This window comes from Plecotus auritus (genome assembly GCF_963455305.1).
Source record: "Plecotus auritus genome assembly, chromosome: 14".
Classification (NCBI taxonomy): Eukaryota; Metazoa; Chordata; class Mammalia; order Chiroptera; family Vespertilionidae; genus Plecotus; species Plecotus auritus.
Window position 1 is genome coordinate 1970610 of NC_137780.1, and position 23744 is coordinate 1994353.

At 54.0% G+C, this 23744-nt stretch overlaps 1 protein-coding gene across 2 annotated transcripts in view; it reads left to right on the top strand.

Moving 5' to 3' along the window:
* DENND1B (DENN domain containing 1B) overlaps positions 1–13141 on the top strand; it is a 112212-nt gene extending 99071 nt beyond the window's left edge. For both annotated transcript variants that reach the window (XM_080651118.1, XM_080651117.1), the window contains 3 exons: positions 4274–4356; positions 6439–6655; positions 7719–13141. In XM_080651118.1, the coding sequence (XP_080507244.1) occupies positions 4274–4356; positions 6439–6655; positions 7719–8270 (852 nt within the window). In that variant the 3' untranslated portion in view covers positions 8271–13141. The remainder of the gene's footprint in view (positions 1–4273; positions 4357–6438; positions 6656–7718) is intronic.
* Positions 13142–23744: the final 10603 nt, after the last annotated feature.

Below are 23744 nucleotides of genomic sequence, written 5' to 3' on the forward strand. Positions count from 1 at the left end.
GTCACGCAAGGTGTTAGGCGCACCGCAGGGGAAACGTAGCTGCCTTTTCGAGTCCTTACGGATTCACTAGAAGCCCAGTGCACGACATTTGTGCACTGCAGCGGCGGGGCGGGGTGGGGGGAATCTCTCAGCCTGGCCTACGCCCTCTCGCAGGCCCCCTCAGGGGATGTCCACCTGCCGGCTTAGGGCCCGATCCCTCAGGGGGCAGTCAGACATCCCTCTCGCAATCCGGGGCTCTTGCAGTCCGGGACCCCTCGCTCCTTACCGCCCGCCTGCAGCGAAGGCGGGAGAGGCTCAGCCGTGAGGCTTCTGGCTGAGCGGCGCCCCCCGCTGTGGGAGCGCACTGACCCCCCAGGGGGCAGCTCCCACATTGAGCGTCTGCCCCCTGGTGGTCAGCGTGCATCATAGCGACCGGTCGTTCCGCTGTTCGGTCAATTTGCATACGAGGCTTTTATTACATAGGATCGGTGGGTACCTCCTCCTCCGATGGGTGGGATCTGGCGCAAGCTCATTCGATAAATGATGGGCCTCGTAATTTCACGTTTCAGGAATGTACGTGGAAGTCACGTGTGCCTGGTCCAGATCATGGATCTCATATTTTAAGATGCCACGCAGAGGTCATTCGCGTCCTGTGACCTTTCTAGGGAAAGGCAGACGCATTCTCTGAGTTATCTAGCTCCAAAGCCCCGCCAGTGGTGGCCCACGCACGCCTCGTTAGGCTGTGGGCGACGGTATCGTAGTCAGGACACCCGTTTCTTCATCGGAACTCAGCGAACGCCGGGAATACAATGAATGTCATTGGAGGGTGCGCCTCCCGCTCAGGGGACATAGTAGATTCCAGAACATGGCACGCACGGGCTGTTGTGTGGCTTTGCTTGGTTGGTCAAGAAAGCGCCTTAGCCGGTGTTGCTCAGTGGGTAGAGCCTCGGCCTGCGGACTGAAGGATCCCAGGTTCGATTCCGGTCAAGGGCACATGCCGGGGTGGTGGGCTTGACTCCCCAGCGGGGGGGCGTGCAGGAGGCAGCCGATCCATGATTCTCTCTCATCGTGGATGTTTCTCCCTCTCCTTTCCTCTCTGAAATCAATAAAAATATATTTATTTAAAAAGAAAAAAAGAGAGAAAGAAACAGCATGGTCATTGGGTTGGACGTAGCCAGTCGCTCTGGAAAAGTGAGAGTCAGTCACCAGGAGAAAGCTCACCGTGACCTGGGGGAGCGGCCTGGGTGTAGGAAGGAAGTGGCCCAGGTCACTGGAACCGGTACTTCATATACATTTTGCAAAACTAAAAGGAAAAATGTTTAACCAAATAGTGATAAGTTAAAAAAAAAAAACAAAAACCCTGTTGTTGTCGTTTTTTTATGTACATTTTTAGCACTTTGTTCACTTGGACTTGTCATGAGCACACTATTACTAGGATCAAGCTGAAATGTTGAATGAAGGTGATAAGGAAATCTGTTAGCAAGTTCTAGACCAGTGGTCGGCAAACTCATCGGTCCACAGAGCCAAATATCAACAGGACAACGATTGACATTTCTTTGGAGAGCCACATTTTTTAAACTTAAACTTCTTCTAACGCCACTTCTTCAAAATAGACTCGCCCAGGCCGTGGTAGTTTGTGGAAGAGCCACACTCAAGGGGCCAATGAGCCGCAGTTTGCCGACCACTGTTCTAGACGATAAAAAAAATTGTTTGGAGTGTCTTATGTGAGCATGTTCCCGTTGAAAGACGCCCAAGAAAAATTGTCTAAATGAAAACACCTTTTAGCATCTCTGTCCCAAAGTCACTCTTCCCATGGCATAGAGTCAGGCTAATTTATACGAATGTCACTCATGTTTAAATTTGCTCTTTTAAGGCCAATATTGAACAGTAGTGGTGCCACGTGGTTAATTTTAAAGAAAGCTATTTCCCCTGTTGTTTTTTTTTTTTAATTGTTGAAATAATATTCATTTCCAGCATGTCAACAAACGATTCTAGTTCAACCTCCCTCCCCCAGCATTCGGTTATGGGTACAAGGCTGCCCTCTAGTGGGCACACGAGACAGTGCTTTCTTTCCTTGAAAGATGATTTATAATGGTAAAATTTACCTTGCAGGGTAGTCTTTTGAAAGCATTTTTTATTTATTTTTTTTTTAAATGTTGATTTCAGAAAGGAAAGGAGAGGGAGAGAAATATAGAAACATCCACGATGAGAGAGAATCGTTGGTCGGCCGCCTCCTGCACGCCCCCCACTGGGGATCGAGCCCGCAACCCGGGCCTGTGCCCTGACCGGGGAATCGAACCCTGACCTCCTGGTTCCCAGGTCGACGCTCACGCCACGCTGGCCGGGCTGATAGAATCTTAGTATAATCTGAACGGGATTGATGTCTCCTACGCATCGCTCCGGTTCCCACCGACAAAAACGATGACACGCGTGCTCTTAAAGCTCTTTCCCGATTCTGAACTGCGTGCATTTTTTTTAAGGTCGCTGCCGTTACAATTCCGTAGAGTTCACGTTATTGCATGCAAGTCCTAGCGCCCGAAATGCATACGCTCAGGGGTTTGCTGTGGAGTTTGGGTGAGCAAGGTAACACTTCTTCTGAACCTCAGTCACGCCAACTCTAAAATGGAGACAGCAGGCCTTCAAACACATCACGTGTCACAAGCATCTTGATTTTACAAAGTCTAAAAAACCGTATTTGCCCATTCCTCTGCCTGTATCCCTCATCTCCACCCTCTTCCCCCCCCCCACTCCCACACACACACTCCCTAACCCCCTTATAAATTGAAATGGACCCAGCCCTTGGCCTGGCTGGGGTGTGTCTGCCATCTAGCGGCAGAAATGGTAACTGCAGGAGGAGCCGGGGGTGGTCAGGACGTGAAGTTGGGTGGTTCTGTGACTTGACAGGCGTCCTCAAACGACGGCCCGCGGGCCACAGGCGGCCCGCCGAGGACATGGATCCGGCCCGCCGGGGGCCGCTGCCTGTCCTGCTTAGCAGCCGACGCGTCCCGGGCCCGCAGTGCGCCTAGGAATTTGTTCATAGGTTTTTTTTTAAGCTATAGTCCGGCCCTCCCACGGTCAGAGGGACAGGGAACTGGCCCCCCGTTTAAAACGTTTGAGGACCCCTGGACGTGGGTCTGCTGCCTCCCAGAAACCATTGCACGCGGGTCCCGGGCCCGCAGAACCGGTAACGCAGACACGAACTGGTTCCTTCACGTCGGAAGCCGGCGATGCTTGTGTTGAATAAGCTGCCGTTTTTCTCTAGCTTGAGTGTTGATCGAATGGATTGTAAGCCACGTATTCCCAGAACGAGCAGGGACGACGGACCGGGTGGGTGAGCTACGTAGAGACACGTTCAGTCCTCTCATTTGTTCCTGGTTTACGAGTGTGCGGTGGAGTAAGCGTTGAGATAAATAACCCCTTACTCTCCCCTCCTTCCTGCCCAGCTCATCAAATTGATTGGGTAACGTTGAAAACCCTGAATGCGGGTTGCTTTTATTTTTTTATTTTTATTTTTTTAAAAAATATATTTTATTGATATTTCACAGAGAGGAAGGGAGAGGGATAGAGAGTTAGAAACATCGATGAGAGAGAAACATCGATCAGCTGCCTCCTGCACACCTCCCACTGGGGATGTGCCCGCAACCAAGGTACGTGCCCTTGACCGGAATCGAACCCGGGACCCTTCAGTCCGCAGGCCGACGCTCTATCCACTGAGCCAAACCGGTTTCGGCACGGGTTGCTTTTAACAGTGCTCCTGATCGCCCGGCCGGCGTGGCTCAGGGGTTGAGCGTCAACCTGTGACCCAGGAGGTCAGGGTTCGATTCCCAATCAGGCCACCTGCCTGGGTTGTGGGCTCCATCCCCAATAGGGGGCGTGCAGGAGGCAGCTGATCCATGATTCTCTCTCATCATGGAAGTTTCTCTCTCTCCCTTCCTCTCTGAAATCGATCTTTTATTTTTTTTATTTTTTTTAAATATATTTTATTGCTTTTTTACAGAGAGGAAGGGAGAGGGATAGAGAGTTAGAAACATCGATGAGAGAGAAACATCGATCAGCTGCCTCCTGCACACCTCCTACTGGGGATGTGCCCGCAACCAAGTTACGTGCCCTTGACCAGAATCGAACCCGGGACCTTTCAGTCCGCAGGCCGACGCTCTATCCACTGAGCCACACCGGTTTTGGCTGAAATCGATCTTTTAAAAAATGTTCCTTTGCAAATCAAATCGTTCCTTGAAACGTGACTGGGAAGGAGACTTGCTGTCCTACTAACGCCGTCTGTCCGTCCCTCCCCCAGGTACGCTTACACAGGCCCCTCAAGAGCCCGGACGATGGCGCGCCGTGTGCGGACAAGGACGAGGACGTGGACCGCAGCAGCAAGTCAGTAACGGGTTCTGAGGACCCACCCAGCCGTGGGGCTTGATGCAGACGTTGTAGGTTACACACGATGACTTCCAAGAGCGCGCACCCCCAGGCATCGGATTTCACCCCCTTGTGATGGCCTTAACCCAGCCGTGGGCAAACTACGGCCCGCGGGCCGGATCCGGCTGTTCTATCCGGTTCTCTTGCTCTCCCCTCCGCTCCTTTCCTTTGAATGTATATTCGTTCACACACACACTCCATCCATGCTTTTGTGCCGGCCCTCCGGTCCCGTTGAAGAACCCATGGTGGCCCTCGAGTCAAAACGTTTGCCCACCCCTGCCTTAACCCGTCTCGTGGGGGGTGAATCTGGAGCCGGGAGAGCAGGGAGGGCCTGGGCTAGCTTGTTCGTGAGAAGCAAGGATGCCTGCGGAGATGTCGGGGATGCGGTGGGAGGGAAAGTAGGAAGCCACCCACGTTAGACCCTGGCCCGCCCCGGGAGGGGGCAGGTTCAGCATCAGGACCAGGGACACGTCCGTGGAAACAGACTGAGGCAGGGGGATCAGGGAGACTGATGTCTAGACCAGGGGTGGGCAAACTTTTTGACTCGAGGGCCACCATGGGTTCTTCAACTGGACCGGAGGGCCGGAACAAAAGCATGGATGGAGTGTTTGTGTGAACTAATATACATTCAAAGTAAAGGAGCGGAGGGGAGAGCAAGAGAACCCTCCGCTCTTTCGGCTCCGCGGGCCGGATAGAACAGCCGAACGGGCCGGATCCGGCCCGCGGGCCGTCGTTTGCCCACGGCTGGTCTAGGGTGCCATCACGGTGGTGAAGACGAATTTGACCACAAAATAAGGGAAGTAGTCATCATCATAGCGTAGGTTTGACGTCTCCATGTTAGCATACCAGGGCGTGACCCGTAAACATTGCTTTTCCCTGTGAGATCTTTGTCTGTACAAGGGAATACGCATTCTTCCTCTAAGACGGGCGACTAAATAAGGATAAACCATGTGAAAACACGGAACGAACGTGAACTTGGCCCCAGCCCGTGGCCCAAGCACTCGGTCTACCATTCCGAAGGCGAAAGTCCCAAGTCCCACAGAATCAGACCGAGTGACATCCGGCTTTCCTGCTTCCTGGTGAAGGCGCCGGTGACTTCCCGGCTGCACGTTCTTTACTTTTTTTAAAAAAAAAAAACCTTTTTATTGATTTTTAGAGAGAGAGGATGGGAGAGGGATGGAGAGATAGCAACATCCATGATGAGAGAGAATCATGGATCGGCTGCCTCCTGCACGCCCCCTAACTGGGGATCGAGTGGGGAACCCCGGGCCTGTGCCCTGACCTCTTGGCTCCTGGGTGGACGCTCAACCACTGAGCCACACGGGCCGGGCCCGGCTGCATGTTCTTTTTTTTTTTTTAATTTTAATATATTTTATTGATTTTAGAGAGGAAGGGAGAGAGAGAGAGAGAGATAGAAACATCCATGATGAGAGAGAATCATGGATGGGCTGCCTCCTGCACGCCCCACACTGGGGATCGAGTCCGCAACCCGGGCATGTGCCCTTGGCCGGAATCGAACCCGGGACCCTCCAGTCCGCAGGCCGATGCTCTATCCACTGAGCCACACCGGCCAGGGCCCGGCTGCATGTTTTTTTTGTTTGTTTGTTTTTAATATATTTTATTGATTTCAGAGAGGAAGGGAGAGGGAGAGAGAGCTAGAAACATCCATGATGAGAGAGAATCATGGATTGGCTGCCTCCTGCACGCCCCCTCTTGGGGATCGAGCCCACAACCCGGGCACGTGCCCTTGGCCGGAATCGAACCCGGGACCCTTCCGTCCGCAGGCCGACGCCCTATCCACTGAGCCACACCAGCCAGGGCCCAGCTGCATGTTCTTAACGCAGGTGCTCGGAATTCCCCGCCTGTGAGCTGGTCTAGACGTCCCCCCCCCCCCCCCCCAGGGTGAACCGGGCCGTGGACCAGCGCTCCATCCTCTTGCTGCTCCGCCGAGCTGGCCCTGGAAGGGACAGGGCGAGAGGTGGGGCACACGCAGCCCGTGTGGTCGCACGGCCCCCAGAGCGCGTCCCGCTCCCCCCGCAGGCTGTCCTTGGAGGACGGAGAGGAGGCCGCGGCCGATTCCTACGAAAGCGACGACTCGGTGGAGACGCGAGGGCAGACGCTGTACTCGGGGGACATGGACCTGCTGGGCGAGATCCTGGACACGCTGAGCACGCACAGCTGCGACCCGGGCCAGCTGGCGGCCGCCCGGAGCCTGGACTTCTTCCGCTCCATGGACGACATCGACTACAAGCCCGCGGTGAGTGGGGCTCCCGGGACCGGGTTCGAGGCCCCCTCCCCCCCCCCCCCCCCCCCGTCCCCGTTCCTCCCGTGGCCGCGACGGCCTGAGGCTGGCGTCCCGGTTCGCACACGTGTGGGCCCTCTCGTGGGTACGTGTCCAAACTTCAAAAATACGGTAACGTGGAACCGTGAAGAATTAATTCCAGTAAAAAAAAAAATCCGGTGTTTTCCCTTTCATTCAGCCAACCCCGGTAGCGGTTGTTGGGAATTGAAATTCTTTCGCCAAGCGGCAGCAGAGCTTTCTGACCATCTCGTTCTAGAGTTGTCTTTTGGGGGGGAATTTTTTTTTTTTTAAATATATTTTATTGGTATTTTACAGAGAGAGGAAGGGAGAGGGATAGAGAGCTAGAAACATCGATGAGAGAGAAACATCGATCAGCTGCCTCCTGCACGCCCCCTACTGGGGATGTGCCCGCCACCAAGGTCCATGCCCTTGACCGGAATGGAACCCGGGACCCTTCAGTCCGCAGGCCGACACTCTATCCACTGAGCCAAACTGGTTTCGGCGGGGGGGAATTTTTTAAAACATGAAATGCCCCCGCTATATTTTCTCAATGTCCTTGATCTTAAAATAGACTACATTTTTTGTCATCTTGCCTCAAAAGGGAACTGTAGCTTTAAACAAATGGATCTGAATGCTTTAAAAACACTAGAGCGAGCCCGGCCGGCGTGGCTCCGGGGTGGAGCGTCGACCTAGGAACCAGGAGGTCACGGGTTCGATTCCCGGTCAGGGCACATGCCCGGGTGGCAGGCTCGATCCCCAGTGGGGGGCGTGCAGGAGGCAGTTGGTCCATGATTCTCTCTCATCATGGATGTTTCTCTCTCTCTCTCTCTCTCTCTCTCTCTCCCCCTTCCTCTCTGAAATCAATGGAAATATATATTTTTAATATATATTTAATAACTAAATTTAATATACTTAATACCTGAATATTATTTAATAACCAAATAAAATCATGACAGTTGCTAAAGCGATGCCTTCCTTGTATCAAAGACGTCCCTGAACGGGCTGTTCCCTCTTCCAGAATAAATCCAGCGCCCCGAGCGAGGATAACCTGGCGGCCCTCTGCGGCGGGTCTGGGGACCAAGGCGACTGGCCCCTGGGCCAGGAGGACAGCGCCCTCCACGGCCGACACCTGCCCCCGTCCCCCAGGAGGCGGGTCAGCTCCAGCTGTGCCACGGGCTCGCTCTTCAGCCTGAAGGAGGAGAACAGTGCCAGACCCCTCGACGGGGGCCCCGGGAGCGGCCCTCCCCGGGCGGACCAGCCGGCCTCCCCCTCGGAGCTGGGTGTCCCGCGGGCTCCCCGGGACGCGGCCCGGACTGAGGAAGGGAAAGCAGACACGGAGGAAACACTAATCCAGGCCCCGGACGACCTGCTGATCCCCAGCCTCGGGCGCCGGCCGTCCTCCTCCGTCCCGTGGGAGAAGGAAGGGAAAGGCGTCCAGGAGGCCCCGGGAGACCGTGGGCCGCTCCACGAAGCCGTGTCGCTGTGTCACGACGTGGCGCCCGCCTCCCAGCCCGACGGGAACGTTCCGGGCGGAGGCACGAGTGGAAACCAGGCCTCCGTCGAGAACTGAGAGCCAGCCACGGGCGTCCGCGCGTCTCCGGAGACACGGGAGGGCCCCACGGAACCCCGTGCAGGAAACGGTGGTTTGTAGGCATGGCAACGCTTGCTGTTGTCGAGACATTATTGTTTTCATTGGAGACATCGCCCGTGGGTCTGGCGGGTCTGTGTTACCCACCGATCTTTCGGGGTGAAAGCTACTTCTTCTACTGTGCTCTTCAATCAGGTACTCGTGTGTGCGTGCGTGTGCATGTGTGTGTGTGTGTGTGTGCGCGCGTGTTGAGAGTATACATCGGACACGTGACCTCCCGGATTGGTGCTTACCGCCCTGCATTTTATTTAAACGGAGGATGCATTCGGAAGCCTTGCCCGTGACCCGTCGCTACCCCGCGCGCGTCCGGTGGAGCAGGAGCCGATCCCGTTAGCAACACGTATCCGAGCTCCCCTCGAGCTGCTGGGACTGTGACCCACCGCTGCCTTAACCTCCCGCCGCTCGCCAGCCACCGTAGCCACGTATGGAGTTTCTGCGCACCCTCCCGGAGGCGTGAGAAGTGGCCAGCGGGACAGGAACGCCGTTCCCGTCACTGAATCCAGGATGACAGTCTCTTCCCTCTCTCTTCTGTTTGTTTCTAATGAAAAGCTCTTGTGGACACGGTAGCCACGTCTTCCGAAAAAACAGCCTCCAGGCCCCCGCCTTTCACCCAGGGAGCGTCTTCCATGACCATGTGAAGTGAATGCCTCCTGTTTACACGCGAGACCCTTTCCACGCCTTCCCCCAGCCTCTCCGGGGCCTTTCCCCAGGGAGCCAAAGGCCACCCGCTCTGTCCCGATTTTTTAAAAAAATATATTTTATTGATTTTTTACAGAGAGGAAGGGAGAGGGACAGAGAGTCAGAAACATCGATGAGAGAGAAACATCCATCAGCTGCCTCCTGCACACCCCCCACTGGGGATGTGCCCGCAACCAAGGTACATGCCCTTGACCGGAATCGAACCCGGGACCCTTGAGTCCGCAGGCCGACGCTCGATCCACTGAGCCACACCGGTCAGGGCTTTTTTATTTTATTTTTTTTAAGTTCTGATCTGTTTATTTCCTTAACTAATAATTCTCTAAATGGTTTATATCTTCAGGTTGTGTCTCAAAGTCACTGACGTTGCATGTTAGAAGTTTCAGACTTCTAGGAAAATGGTCAAGGCAGTCCTGCGTTCCCGTCCATCCTTACCCACCGTTCCCCTGTACTGATATCCCAAGTCCGTGTGGATGGTCCGTGCATCACAATCAATGAATCAGTATTTTTTTAAATATATTTTTGTATTGATTTCATAGAGAGGAAGGGAGAGAGAGAGAGAGAGAGAGAGAGAAACATCGATGATGAGAGAGAATCCTGGATCGGCTGCCTCCTGCACGCCCCCTACCGGGGATCGAGCCTGCAACCCGGGGGCATGTGCCCTTGACTGGAAATCGAACTGTGACCTCCCGGTTCAGAGGTCGATGCTCAACCCCTGAGCCACGCCGGCCGCCAGCCGGGCTGAATGAGTCAGTATTGCTGGTCCACGCCTCTTTCAGACTTCTTGAGCCTTCCCTGCTGTCCTTTCTCTGTCCTAGGCTCATTTAGAGGTCACGTCTTCTTAGATATCCCCCCCCCCTCCATGCCCCTTGGCTGTGAGAGTTGCTCAGTACCATTCCCCTCGAGGTCTTCCCAGCTGGATCCGTGCCTTACCGACCGACCGTGCGGCGTCGGCGTGCGAGCCCACGTTAGAAACAAAAGCAAAACCCAACACCGTCCGTGCTGTTCTGGGAAACCACCCGAAAGCCTAGGGAGCGAGCATCCTTGTTTCGATCCATTGAAACACTGAGTGTTCAACGCCTGCTCTTCCACGGGACTCCCCAGGGTCCCGGCGGACGTCGGGGGGACGGAGAGAAACTAACGTGAGGTCTGCAGAGTTACAGAGGTGTTCTCTTCTCCTCGGCTCCTCTCCTCTGTTCCAACAAAGCCAACGGTTGGCCAACTCCCCGGCTGCTTGACTTGGACGTGTTTGAAGGCCTAGCGCCTCTTTGTCCGACAACGAGACTTGTGTCCGTGAGGGAGAGCCTGGGTTCTCCCCGGAACTCCCCCCCCCACCCCCGGCCCCCACCCAGCCTGCATCCTTCGCCCTGAGCTGGGGTACCCTGGGGTGCCCCGAGCAGGGGATAGAAGAGCAGTGTGTGAACTCCGGAGCGATTGCTTTAAGTGAGAGTGTCGTGAAGTAGCATTACGAGTGTTCGTAGTAGGATGGTGACCGACCTCCTTTTGCATGTTAGAGCATGATCATCGTTCTGATTAAAAACCAATAACCCATCCCTTTAGGAAGTAGCCATGGACACTTGGTCCTGGACCTATGCAGGGAGCCGTGCCTGAGGATGGAGGGAAATAAAATGATGGACGTTGTCCCTGCGGTGAAGGAACCAGTTGAAAGGAATTGCGAATATCAATAATAGTAATTAATAATAATAATAATAATAATAATAATAAATTCTGCTTAGATGTTATTAACCCAAGATTCTAATACCAGAAAAGCCTTTTAAAGCTGCTTTATCTGATACTTGCATTAAGTCAGAACCACAGTGCCATTTCTAAGTTGATGACCTTTCTCTGTAATTGTATGAAGAATCTAGAATAATGCTGCTACCTGAGGTACCTACTTTTATTTTTAATTTTTTAAATATATTTTTATTGATTTTAGAGAGGAAGGGGGATGGAGAGAGAGAGAGAGAGAGAGAGAGGGAAACATCCGTGATGAGAGAGAATCATGGATCGGCTGCCTCCTGCACGCCCCACACTGCGGATGGAGCCCGCCACCCGGGCACGTGCCCCGACCGGGAATCGAACCGTGACCTCCTGGTTCCTAGGTCGACGCTCCACCCCTGAGCCAGGCCGGCCCGTCTCTCATCCCATCCCTTTTAAATGAAGACTGTACGTGACGGTTCTGTCGCTAGCATTTTGTGCTAACTCCCTAATAGGATCCAGGGTTTGAATGAATCAGTTGTGTCTTAAACAGGCAGAGGACGTTTTGGCTTCTGTGCCAGAGGAGAAAACTGTGAATATCCTCAACATCAGTACTGTTTTCTAGAAAATTTGGATTTTCAGGGGGGAAAAAAAACCCCAACTACTCGCATGAATACATTTCCGGATGCGAACGCCATTTAGTTTAGCATAAGAGACCTTGATTCTGGGCAGAGATCTGTTGGTGGGAACAGAAGTTTCAGAACTGGGGTCCCCACATCTAATTTCTCCAAAGCGCTTCATGACATAGGAAGGAGTTTTTTCAAACGGGTCGATTCTGGGTGTCTTTCTCATGTAGAGCCCGCCCTCTGCTCAGTGTCTGTCTTAAAGCCTGTTTGAGAGCGAGAGGATGGTTTTGATCAAACCAGTTAGCACCTTGATTTGTTCTAGAGAATTCTCTTGTGCTTTAGAAAGAAGGATATTTCCTTTTGAAAACGATAGGATTTTTGTGCAATATAATTTTCTTGCATCATTTCGTTCAGATACATATGCCAATCTGCTTTTGGGGGCAGACGCCTTAAGACGGTGTTGTTCAGTATTTGTGTAAAACTGTATGATTTTTTTTTTTTTTCGGGGGAGAAAAAAATGTATAGTGTTTCTGTGGCTGGCCGGAGCAATGTGTGTGTTTATTTAAAATAATTATGGACCGTGCGTCACCACCAACTGCCTCAAGCAACCATCAATATGCAAGGAGAAGAATGCTCAACCTTAGGTTCGTGGGGCCTGCGTTGTGATTTTAAAGGACACGGACACAGGGCCACGACGTGTCGATCCTACGTGTCCCTTGAACAGACGCCCAGCCCGCGCCACGCCCATCGAAGGGGCATTGGTCCGGCGACGCCCACGGCTGTGGAGGGCGACATCCTTCGGCAACATCCCACAGCGTGGGACCGCCCGTGAGTGAGGTTGATTTTTGTGTGTGATGGACAGTATGGTTCGCCTCCCAGCTTCTCGAGGTTTCTCTACCTTTTACGATACTTGAATCTGGCAGAAAAGCACTGGGAGAATTCTGTAGCCCGGGATACAATATGCAAATCTACCAAAAAGCAAAAAAAAAACAAAAATAACAACACCCACAGAGTGAAACCAGGTACTGATGGGTGGTGCCCGCCGATGCTGTGTTTGGTCCTCGGGTGGAGTGAAGGCACCTGAGCCGCACCATCGGTTCCCTCTTTGATGTGAGACGCCCCCCCGACCCCCCACACTCAGTCTCTCGGTCCGTGTCACTCCAGTTCTCCACGGGGGCGTCTGTCCACGTCCCTCAAGAAGGGACGACACGAACAGATGGGCCTCCGGTTGGTCCCCTGACGCCGAGGATGGGACACGAGAGGCCGGCTGCATCCTCGAGGTACCACACTCCTCCCCCGCTACACGCTGGACTTGCGACCCGGTTCACAACTGGGTGCCAAACACGGGCTTTCTCAAATCTACTGTGGCTTCGGTACTCACACCGCAGGCAGGTAGGCCGTGGGCGAGACCCCCAGCTTCCCGAGCACCCCGCTTTTCTGCAGACGCGGTACGCCAGCGGCTCCGGAGGGGAACTTGCCCGCCGCGCGTTTCTTTCGCTTTAGCGCAGTCGCTGTTTCGAAGGACGGAGCCCTTTGCTAGACACGGGACCGGTGTCTTTGGAAAAACACCTCGCCGGCTCCACGGTGCTTGCATCCTGGAGGCTGCCGTCGAATTCATCTCAAAGGCTGGCTCCTCCTGGGAGAACCTGGTGTAGACAAGGATCGCGTGGGGAACCTTTTAAAAAAAATAGGTGCAAATAGGAATGCTGGATGAACTACGCGTTACCGTCAAGTGCCCGACGATGCAGTTATGAAATAAAATCGGTTGTTAATCCAGCCTTCGCATGGCGGTGTGTCTCTTCTCTTACAACCAGGCGGGTGACCCCTTTGTTTCTCTAGGGCCGTGGTCGGCAAACCGCGGCTCGCGAGCCACAGGCGGCTCTTCGGCCCCTGGAGTGTGGCTCTTGCCCAAAATACCACAGCCTGGGCGAGTCTATGTGGAAGAAGTGGCGTTAGAAGAAGTTTAAGTTTAAAAACATGGGCTCTCCAAAGCAATGTCCATCGTGGTCCTGTGGATATTTGGCTCTGCGGACTGAGGAGTTTGCCGACCCCTGGGCTAGGTGACCAATGGGAGGACCTGCCGTCCCCGCCTCAGCTTCACTTCGCTGCAGACTCCAGCCTACAGCATCCAGAGGCGTGTGGTCACCTCAGGGTGTCAGGGTCTACCGTCATGGGACAGGCACACGGCGTGTTCCTAAGCGTCTCAGGCCCGGCCGGCGTGGCTCCGTGGTGGAGCGTCGACCTAGGAACCAGGAGGTCTCGGTTCGATTCCCGGTCAGGGCACAGGCCTGGGTTGTGGGCTCTGTCTCCAGTGGGGGGCGTGCAGGAGGCAGCCGATCCGTGAGTCTCTCTCATTATGGATGTTTCTCTCTCCCTCTCCCTTCCTCTCTGAAATCAGTAAAAACATATTTTTAAAAATAAAAAAAGAAGCATCCATGATGAGAGAGAATCATGGATCGGCTGCCCCCCTCCCCCCCGCATGCCCCACACTGGGGATCGAGCCTGCAACTCGGGCATGTGACCAGGAATCGAACTGTGACCTCCTGGTTCCTAGGTTGATGCTCAACCCCTGAGCCACGCCGGCTGGGTGACTGCATGTTTTTTGATTTTGTTTGTTTTAATACATTGATTTCAGAGAGGAAGGGCGAGAAACATCAATGACGAGAGAGAACCATGGATGGGCCGCCTCCTGCACGCCCCCTACTGGGGATGGAGCCCACAACCCGGGCATGTGCCCTTGAGCAGAATCGAACCTGGGACCCTTCAGTCCGCAGGCCCACGCTCTATCCACTGAGCCACACCAGCTGGGACATGACTGCACGTGTTTAGCGTCCGCCCCGGGGACCGGGTTTGAAAGCAGCTGTCCTCGGTCAGGTGCTGCCCACAGCTTTATGGATGCTGTTGCCAGGGTCCGGGAAGCCGGTGAGACCAAGCCCGAGGACTGTGGTGAGCCAGCACGGCCATGGCACACTCAGCCTCAGGGCGCCTTAGGTGGTGTGCCAGCTCAGCCAGGTTCGGTGACCCTGAGAGGGGGCGGGGAAGGGTTGAGAAAAGACAGACGAGAGAATAAAGGCTGGGTCATGGTGGGACACTGTCCTCTCTGATGGAGAGCTAGCGACAGTGCCACGGACCACCAGCCGTGTCTTTATTTTATAGCAGATGCCACGAGGCAAACGCGTGGGTTTCGAATCTACTCAACTCCATGCACCTGACCTCTATCCAGCCCACGTCACTCAGGCACGTGGGGCCCCGTGTTCGGACCATAGGGTCAAGCTGACAACTGTGGGGGGGGCTGTTTCTCTGTTTTCCGCGGCCCGCACAGAAAAACGACAGGTTCCTGAGCGGAGGAGCTGGGGGTAAGAAATTAAAGAAAAAATGAGACCAGACACAGAAATAGGGACAAGCTGGGATCCGGGTGGGAGGCTGTCCCTCTGATGGGACACAGCGCCTTTATTGGTTTCCAAAAGGGGGGGTTAAGGTCAAAGGAGTTTTGGGTGTGCCCAGGTCCTATTCATTCCTCATTCCTGGTCCAAGGACGGGATTTAGCATATCAAGACCTGGGTAAGTCAAGGTCCTATTCATCCCTTATTCCCGGCACCTGGATAAAGATAAGACATCGGTACTGATGACAGTCTCCTACATTTGGGGAGGCTGTCTTCGGGGGAGGACCACGCCAATCACCTTGGACTCCACTGACATTAACTTTATTTATTTTTTTAAATATATATTTTATTGATTCTTTACAGAGAGGAAGGGAGAGGGACAGAGAGTTAGAAACATCGATGAGAGAGAAACATCGATCAGCTGCCTCTTCACACTCCCACTGGGGATGTGCCTGCAGCCAAGGTACATGCCCTTGACCGGAATCGAACCTGGAACCTTCCAGTCCGCAGGCCGACGCTCTATCCACTGAGCCACACCGGTCAGGGCAAACTTTAAAGGTCATCCGTGTGCATTCCCAGGGGGCCCTCCGCAGACAACCACAGCTGTTGGCTATCATGGTGCTGAGAGGCTCTGCCCTCCACGCTGGGACGTGCACGTGGCCTTGCCACGAGGGGACTGTGCCCTCTCATCGGTCCGAGGCTTGAACCCGTCCGAACGCTGTGGCCGCTCTCCGCTGGGGACCACATCGCCGGGTCACGGGCTCTGATGGGAGACGGCCACCTTTGTCATCACCGGTCAGTGCCGTGAACGTTGCTCTTTCGCGGCTGCGGGTTGAAGGTGAAAGGTCGCATTCACTGGGGACCTGGGGACGGTTTCCCGATGGGAATCGCGCCCCTGGTCTGCGTAGAACCGGGTGAGCGTGGCTGGCTGGATCGAACCCCAGGCCCGGGGTCCGGCTTCCCTGCTGGTGGTGATCGCAGACGAGGGCGGGTCCCGAACGGAAGAAGTGGGAGGAGTGATCCTCAGAGCTGGGGGGTCATCTCCATAAAAGAAATCTTCTTTTTACATTTTTATTGATGTCAGAGAGGAAGGGAGAGGGAGAGAGAGAGAGAGAGAAACAGCAGTGATGAGAGAGAATCATCGATCAGCCGCCTCCTGCACACCCCCCACTGGGGATCGAGCCCACAACCCGGGCCTATGCCCTTGACCGGAATCGAACCCGGGGCCCTTCAGTCCGCAGGCCGATGCTCTGTCCACTGAGCCACACCAGCCGGGGCAAAGAAAAAACGTTCCTAAATTTCGTATCACCCGGTGTTTGGCCGACGGGGAGACCGGGACCTTCGGGACCTTCCGGTTTATCCTCTGACAGTTTCACTGAGAGCAGACGAGGGGTCTGAAGGTTCCTGTCGGTTTCCGACGAAGTGATTTCCGATGGCGCGGCGTGGGGGTGATCGGAAAGGACACGTGTTCTCAGAATGAACTCCTCATCGGGCACCGAAAACCCATTCACGGTATCGAGGGGGGACAGCCCGCCCCGGGGGCACCCGGGCCGCTCAGACGCGTGTTGTTCTGGTCACGCATGTGCACATTCTTACCCCTGGGTGTGGATGGAGGTCACTACTAAGAGAGCGGTCCCCTTCCTGCCTTAAATCGGCCGAAACGCAGGGGGAGTTTGTGTCCTGACCCCCCAAAGAGACTTAGGGCTGCAAGTTCAAACCGTATACGGAGCCTCGTCAGGTCGGTGGCTCCGCACAACGCTTTCTTCCCACAGCCCAGGGGTGGGCAAACTTTGTGACTCGAGGGCCACCATGGGTTCTCAAACTGGACCGGAGGGCCGGAACAAAAGCATGGATGGAGTGTTTGTGTGAACTAATATAAATTCAAAGGAAAGGAGCGGAGGGGAGAGCAAGAGAACCGGATAGAACAGCCGGATCCGGCCCGCGGGCCGTAGTTTGCCCACGGCTGGCCCAGGGTCACACGCGTCCCCCCTCCCTTTCACACCATCTCCTGCGGGTCTAGACGGTGTCTGTTCCGTCACTGTCAGATGACCAAGGACGGACACCAAGTCTCCAGACATGGCCGGTGCTTGTAACACACAGCCCCGGTCCGTCCAGGGCGGGAGGGGCCGCATTGACATTCACTCCACTAACCCTCACCCGCACCCTTCCTCTCTGATGCCAATAAAAATAGATTAAAAAAAATAAAAGAGGAGTTAAGCATATTCCCTGTGAGTCTATTTGTGTGTGTGTGTGTGTGTGGAGGGGTGTTGGTTATTATCCATTTCATTATTTTATTGTTATTGTTTAAAGAATGTCTCCTTTTTCCTTGATTGACCCCACCCCCACCACCACCACCATCACCACTCCTGCCCTTTTTGTGGTTTTTTTTTATTTTATTTTTTTAAGATATATTTTTATGGATTTCAGAGAGGAAGGGAGAGGGAGAGAGCAAAATATCAGTGATGAGAGAGAGAGTCGTGGATCGGCTGCCTCCTGTACGCCCCCTCCTGGGGATCGAGCCCACAACCCGGGCATGTGCCCTTGACCGGGAATCGAACCGTGAACTTCTGGTTCCTAGGCTGATGCTCGACCACTGAGCCACGGCGGCCGGGCTCAGTCCTAGGGTTGTAACACCCCCGCGTGCCCGTGGAGAAATAAAAACCACTAACCCAGGGGTCCTCAAACTGCGGCCCGCGGGCCACCTGCGGCCCGCCGAGGACATGGATCCGGCCCGCCGGGGGCCGCTGCCTGTCCTGCTTAGCAGCCGACGCGTCCCGGGCCCGCCGTGCGCCTAGGAATTTGTTCATCGTTTTTTTTTAAACTATAGTCCGGCCCTCCCACGGTCTGAGGGACAGGGAACTGGCCCCCCGTTTAAAAAGTTTGAGGACTCCTGCGATGCGGCAGGTCCCACGGGCGCGTTGGCTTGCGTGCGCTGGCCACGTGCTTCCCTCCGGATCTCACACCACGCACCAGGGGATGGTCAGGAAGGAGCTGGTGCCCGACCTCCGTGTGCGGAAACGAGGTATCGAGCCAACAGCACCTTGTCCGGGTGCAGCAGCGCCATGGCAGCCACGCGTCGCTTCCAACTGTCAGCACCCACGACGAAGCCACGAGAGCGCCTGGTTGGCACCGGTCCGCCTGAGCTCAGCAGTTTCCTGGCGTGATGTGCTGAGACGCGGGGAATTGTCCTTGTCGCTAACCAGTTGCCATGGATTCCTTTTCGCTCCATCAGCAGGTTCTTGGCATCGATGCCTCGGTGTGTTTGACTACCATCAGCACAATCGGACGGGGACGGGGAGTTTGAAATGTATCGGGGACGAAGCACGTCCGTGCCGCTTGCTAATTTCCAAGTGCAGGCGCTAATCCTCCTGGGAGGCATGGCCGCGGCGGGCCTACCGGTTCCCAGAACACACTTGGGCCCCTGGCGAGGCGAAGGTGTGCAAAAAGAATTTGGGCTTCAGAACCGTGTTCTTTTTTTTTCTCTCTTTTTTTATAAAATATATTTCCTTGATTTTTTTTTTTACAGAGAGGAAGGGAAAGAGATAGAGCAGGGGTGGGCAAACTTTGTGACTCGAGGGCCACCATGGGTTCTTAAACTGGACCGGAGGGCCGGAACAAAAGCATGGATGGAGTGTTTGTGTGAACTCATATAAATTCAAAGTAAAGGAGCGGAGGGGAGAGCAAGAGAACCGGATAGAACAGCCGGATCCGGCCCGCGGGCCGTAGTTGGCCCAAGGCTGAGATAGAGAGTTAGAAACATGGATGAGAGAGAAACATCCATCAGCTGCCTCCTGCACACCCCCTCCTGGGGATGTGCCCGCAACCAAGGTCCATGCCCTTGACCGGAATCGAACCTGGGACCCTTCAGTCTGCAGGCCGACGCTCTATCCACTGAGCCACACCGGCCAGGGCCAGAACCGTGTCTTCTGTGAGCGCTGTGTTTATTCCTGAGCGCAAAGAAACTCGGCGGCGAGGGACAGTATCTCTCCAGATGGAACTTGGAGGAGACTGCCGTTCGGGTTCTTCTTTCCTGAAGGCCAGATGGACAGCACGGAGAGGTTGCAGACAGAGGAAGACTCCGGCCCATTGGCCAGGGCTCTGCCCTTCGCAGGAGCCTTTAGGATGAAGCACAGTTCCCAGAGGCCATTTGGGACTCTGTCCCTCACGAATGCCTCCAAGCCTTTGCCGAGGGGGGCTGGGGGTGGGGGGAGGAAACGGGTTCTTAATTCAGAGTTCATTCAACGATGGAAACCTTAAGAACGATAATCAACCTCTACTACATTGTCCATCGTGAGGGGTCTCTGGTGATAGTCAGAAAGCTGCCTTTTTACCTTTAAAGCTAGACTGGGTCCAGGGTTGATATGCCTGTGATGTGCTTGAACTAACCCTTGAATGTATTTTAAACTTGAAGAATGGTGGGTGTGTGTTTTTAATATATATATATATATTTTTTATTGATTTCAGAGAGGAAGGGAGAGAGATAGAAACATTAATGATGAGAGAGAATCATCGATCGGCTGCCTCCTGCATGCCCCCCCTACTGGGGATCGAGCCCGCCACCCGGGCATGTGGCCTTGAATGGAATCGAACCCAAGACCCTTCAGTCCGCAGGCCGACGCTCTATCCACTGAGCCACACCGGTGAGGGCTAAGTACAACTTTTGAATGCTCGGGTAGGATGACTGGCAAAAGCCAGATTTCCCAAAACAAGTGAAATCAACTCCACGGCAATTTGAAAATTTCCTCTTCCCTCTACAGACCAGCGGGCCACGTTGACCCTTGATGTCGCTGGCTGACGGCGAGGCTCAAACTGGAAGGGGATGGGGGGGGGGGGGGGGGGGGGGCGGGGCCGAGATAAAGAGGAGAAAGGGGGTTTCTTCCAAGAAAAACAGCTTCTTCTCCCGTCGGATACCGAGCATAGCTGAGCCGTTCCCTTTCCTGTTTTGGCTCAGGCTTCTGGGCCGGGAGGAGCGGGCGCCGATTAGATCTGCGTGGAGCCGGACAAGTGAGGGAGCTTGCCAAGCGCGCCGAGTCCTGGGTGGGCCGAGCGCTCAGCCCATCCATCACCCCACCCCGCGGAGATGGCAGGGCTGACCACACGGGAGGGGGGCGGCTTGCTGGGGGACAGCTTTTCAATATGTTTGGGTGTTATGGACGATGGGGGATTGCCCAGTGTTTTCTGGTCTCCTCGAGCTAGTGCTTCTCAATGTCTTACTGATGTCTCTCTTTTTAAAAAAAAAAAATATATATATATTTGTATTGATTTCAGAGAGGAAGGGAGAGGGAGAGGGAGATAGAAACAGCCGTGATGAGAGAGAATCCTGGATCGGCTGCCTCCTGCACGCCCCCTACTGGGGATGGAGCCCGCCACCAGGGCCTGTGCCCTGACCGGGAACCCAACCCTGACCTCCTGGTTCATAGGTTGATGCTCAACCCCTGAGCCACACCGGCCGGACTGGAAACAGTATTTTCTTTATTTTATTTGTTTTTGATTAATCCTCACTAGAGAATATTTTTTTCCATTGGTTTTTTTAAAAAAATTTTTTATTAAGGTATTATATGTGTACATATCTTACCATTGCCCCCCCACCCCACTCCCATACATGCCCTCACCCCCCAATGTTTTGCATCTGTTGGTTATTCTAACATGCATGCATGTAAGTCCTTCGGTTGATCTCTTATTTCCCCCACCTCTCCCTAACCTTCCCGCTGTAATTTGACAGTCTGTTTGATGCTTTACTGCGTCTGTATCTATCTTTTTGTTCATCAGTTTATAATGTTTTTTATTATCCACAAATGAGTGGGATCATGTGGTATTTTTCTTTCATTGACTGGCTTATTTCACTCAGCATAATGTTCTCCAATTCCATCCAGGTGCCTACAAATGGTAAGAATTCCTTCTTTTTTATGGCAGCATAGTATTCCGTTGTGTAGATGGACCATGGTTTTCTGATCCACTCATCTGCTGACGGGCACCTAGGCTGTTTCCAAATCTTAGCTATGGTGAATTGTGCTGCTATGAACATAGGGGTGCATATATCCTTTCTGTTTGGTGTTTCTGGTTTCTTAGGATATATTCCTAGGAGTGGGATCACTGGGTCAAATGGGAGTTCCATTTTCAGTTTTTTGAGGAAACTCCATCCTGTTCTCCACAGTGGCTGCACCAGTCTGCATTCCCACCAGCAGTGCACGAGGGTTCCTTTTTCTCCGCATCCTCGCCAACACTTGTCGTTTGTTGATTTGTTGATGATAGCCATTCTGACAGGTGTGAGATTTCCATTGGTTTTTAGGGAGAGTGGGAGAGGGAAAGACAGAGAGAAACATCGATGTGATAGAAACACACCGATGGGTTGCCTCCTGTATGAGCCCTGACCAGGGACCGGGCCAGGGAGGAGCCTGCAACCGAGGTACTCGCCCTTGGCCAGCATCGAACCCCGGGTCCCTTCGGTCCGTAGGCCGACGCTCTATCCACTGAGCCACACCAGCTGGGGTTGAAACCAGCATTTCCAATCCACGGTTAGGAAGCTGTGGATGTGGAGGGCCGGCTGTACCGAGAGTTTTACTATTGACTGGACTATTTTGTGTATTATTTACTGTGTTCTTACACTAAGAAAATGTTATTAAAATCATCAGGAAGAAAAAACACAATGACTGTATTTATTGAAAAAAAATCTGCATCGAAGTGCACGGGGCACTTCATGTGGTTCGTAGGTCAGCTGTGCCTGCTTTTAGTGTTCCAGGCAGTTCTACGAGGCAACCTTTTCGGCCTATTTCATTTTACTGCGACAGCAACCATATCTGCATCGCGTATTGGAGTTAGTGGGAAAGAAGCGTGAAGCCAGAGGTAGTGATAAGCGAGAACAAGACCCCGCCTGACATCTTTCAAAACCGTGTTTCCCTGTGTGAAGTCTCGGCTGACCAAGTGCTCTCTCCTTTGACCCCAACAGTCGTGTTTCTTCGTTTTTATGGGTGGACCCTCTCGGGACCTGCATTTCAGCAGAGCGTTTTCCATGAGAACTGAGATAAGAAATGAGAGAAGCACGCCTTGACTCCTCCCACTGTTCTTCCGCCCAGAATCCCCCTCCACGATGTCCTAGGGACACTCACCCTTCCCCAGCGACGTCTGGCCGGCCGGCGCGTTCCCAGTCCCCAAGGAGCGAAGGGATGTGCGTCTTCTCATTCCCGCAGGCTGTCGAGGGTGATCGGGGCGGTGGGGGGGGGGAGTGTGTGTGTCTGGGGAGATAAGAGGGACGGCCATCCTGAAGAACAAGCTGTCCATCTTGTTCATGGCGTTCAAGAACACTTTTCTGGGGAGAAGCCCATGTTCAGGGTCAATGCCAAACTCATTACAGCCCGCGGGCTGGCTGGAGGACAGAGGGTTCGTGAAAACTCACTTTCTCAGGGAAGCGCGAGGGGGGTGCGCTGTGACTAGACGGCTGCACATCTTCCATCCCTACCGTGTCCAGCGACGAGATTGAGATGGATGCCCTGGGTGGCAGGACGAGCTGCTCCTTTTTTTTTTTTTTTCTAATATATTTTATTGATATTTTACAGAGAGGAAGGGAGAGGGATAGAGAGTTAGAAACATCGATGAGAGAGACACATCGATCAGCTGCCTCCTGCACACCCCCCACTGGGGATGTGCCCGCAACCAAGGTCCATGCCCTTGACCGGAATCGAACCCGGGACCCTTCAGTCCTCAGGCCGACGCTCTATCCCAGCCTTGGGCAAACGACGGCCCGCGGGCCGGATCCGGCTGTTCTATCCGGTTCTCTTGCTCTCCCCTCCGCTCCTTTCCTTTGAATTTATATTCGTTCACACAAACACTCCATCCATGCTTTGGTTCCGGCCCTCCGGTCCAGTTGAAGAACCCATGGTGGCCCTCGAGTCAAAACGTTTGCCTACCCCTGCTCTATCCACTGAGCCAAACCGGTTTCGACAAGCTGCTCCTTTGCTAATAAATCACCACGGCCCCCCAGGAAACACGGCGGCTCGTACCAAGGCCGGGAGAGCAAGGCCCGGGCGCTGGTGGCCGAGCCCCGTGACTTCGGCTGGCGTGCAGGGCTGACCTGCAGTTGCCTGGCCAGCTCTTGCTGCTCCCTCGCTATCATTCAGAGCTCAGCAGACAGACAGCAAGCCGAGGCTGCCCGGCAGCTTCCTCTATAGGCCTCGGGGGGCGGCGGGGGGTGGGGTGGGGGGGGAACAGAGTGAGGCTCTTGTCTAGCAAAGAGGCCTGTGTGAATGAGTCCTTGTAAAAGACAGAACACACACTGTTAGAAGCCAAGCGGCACTGTATCGTGAGATGGAATCCGGGGGGGACGAAGGGGATTGGTTGGAAAAGGTTGTGCCCTGGCTGGTGTGGCTCAGTGGATAGAGCCTCGGCCTGCAGCCCGAAGGGTTCCCCGGGGTTGGATTCCGTTCAAGGGCACGTACCTTGGTTGCGGGCTCCTTCCTGGCCTGGGCCCTGGTCCGGGCGCGTGCAGGAGGCCATCCATCGATGTGTTTCTCTCACATCGATATTTCTGTCTGTCTTTCCCTCTTTCTTCCACTCTCTCTAAAAAATCAATGAGAACATATCCTGGGGTGAGGATTTAAAAAAAAAAAGAAAGAAAGGGGGTTTTAAGGCGGTGTTCAGATGGAATCTGATTCATAATTAATATTCAGGAAATTCAAGAGGAATCGAACCCATTGTCGTGGGCACGGCTGCGGATGTGGAGGGAGTGTGCGCTGGCCAAGTGCGTCTCTTCCCAGAAGGGAAATCAATTCCGCGGACCCATCAGGAGCACTTTTCCAAAGAGGCAACAATGTCCATGGCTTGGAAAGAGGTCGGTTAGCAATGCAAATGGAAGGCTCTGTATACACCTGACATGTAACAGACAATGTTTGCATCTCATTAGAAAAGGCTGGGGGGCCGGGGGGCGGACGTTCATCTCTGACAACTTGACTGGGAGGCCTCAGAGGCCTCAGGCAGGAGAAAGCAGCACCGAAGAGCTC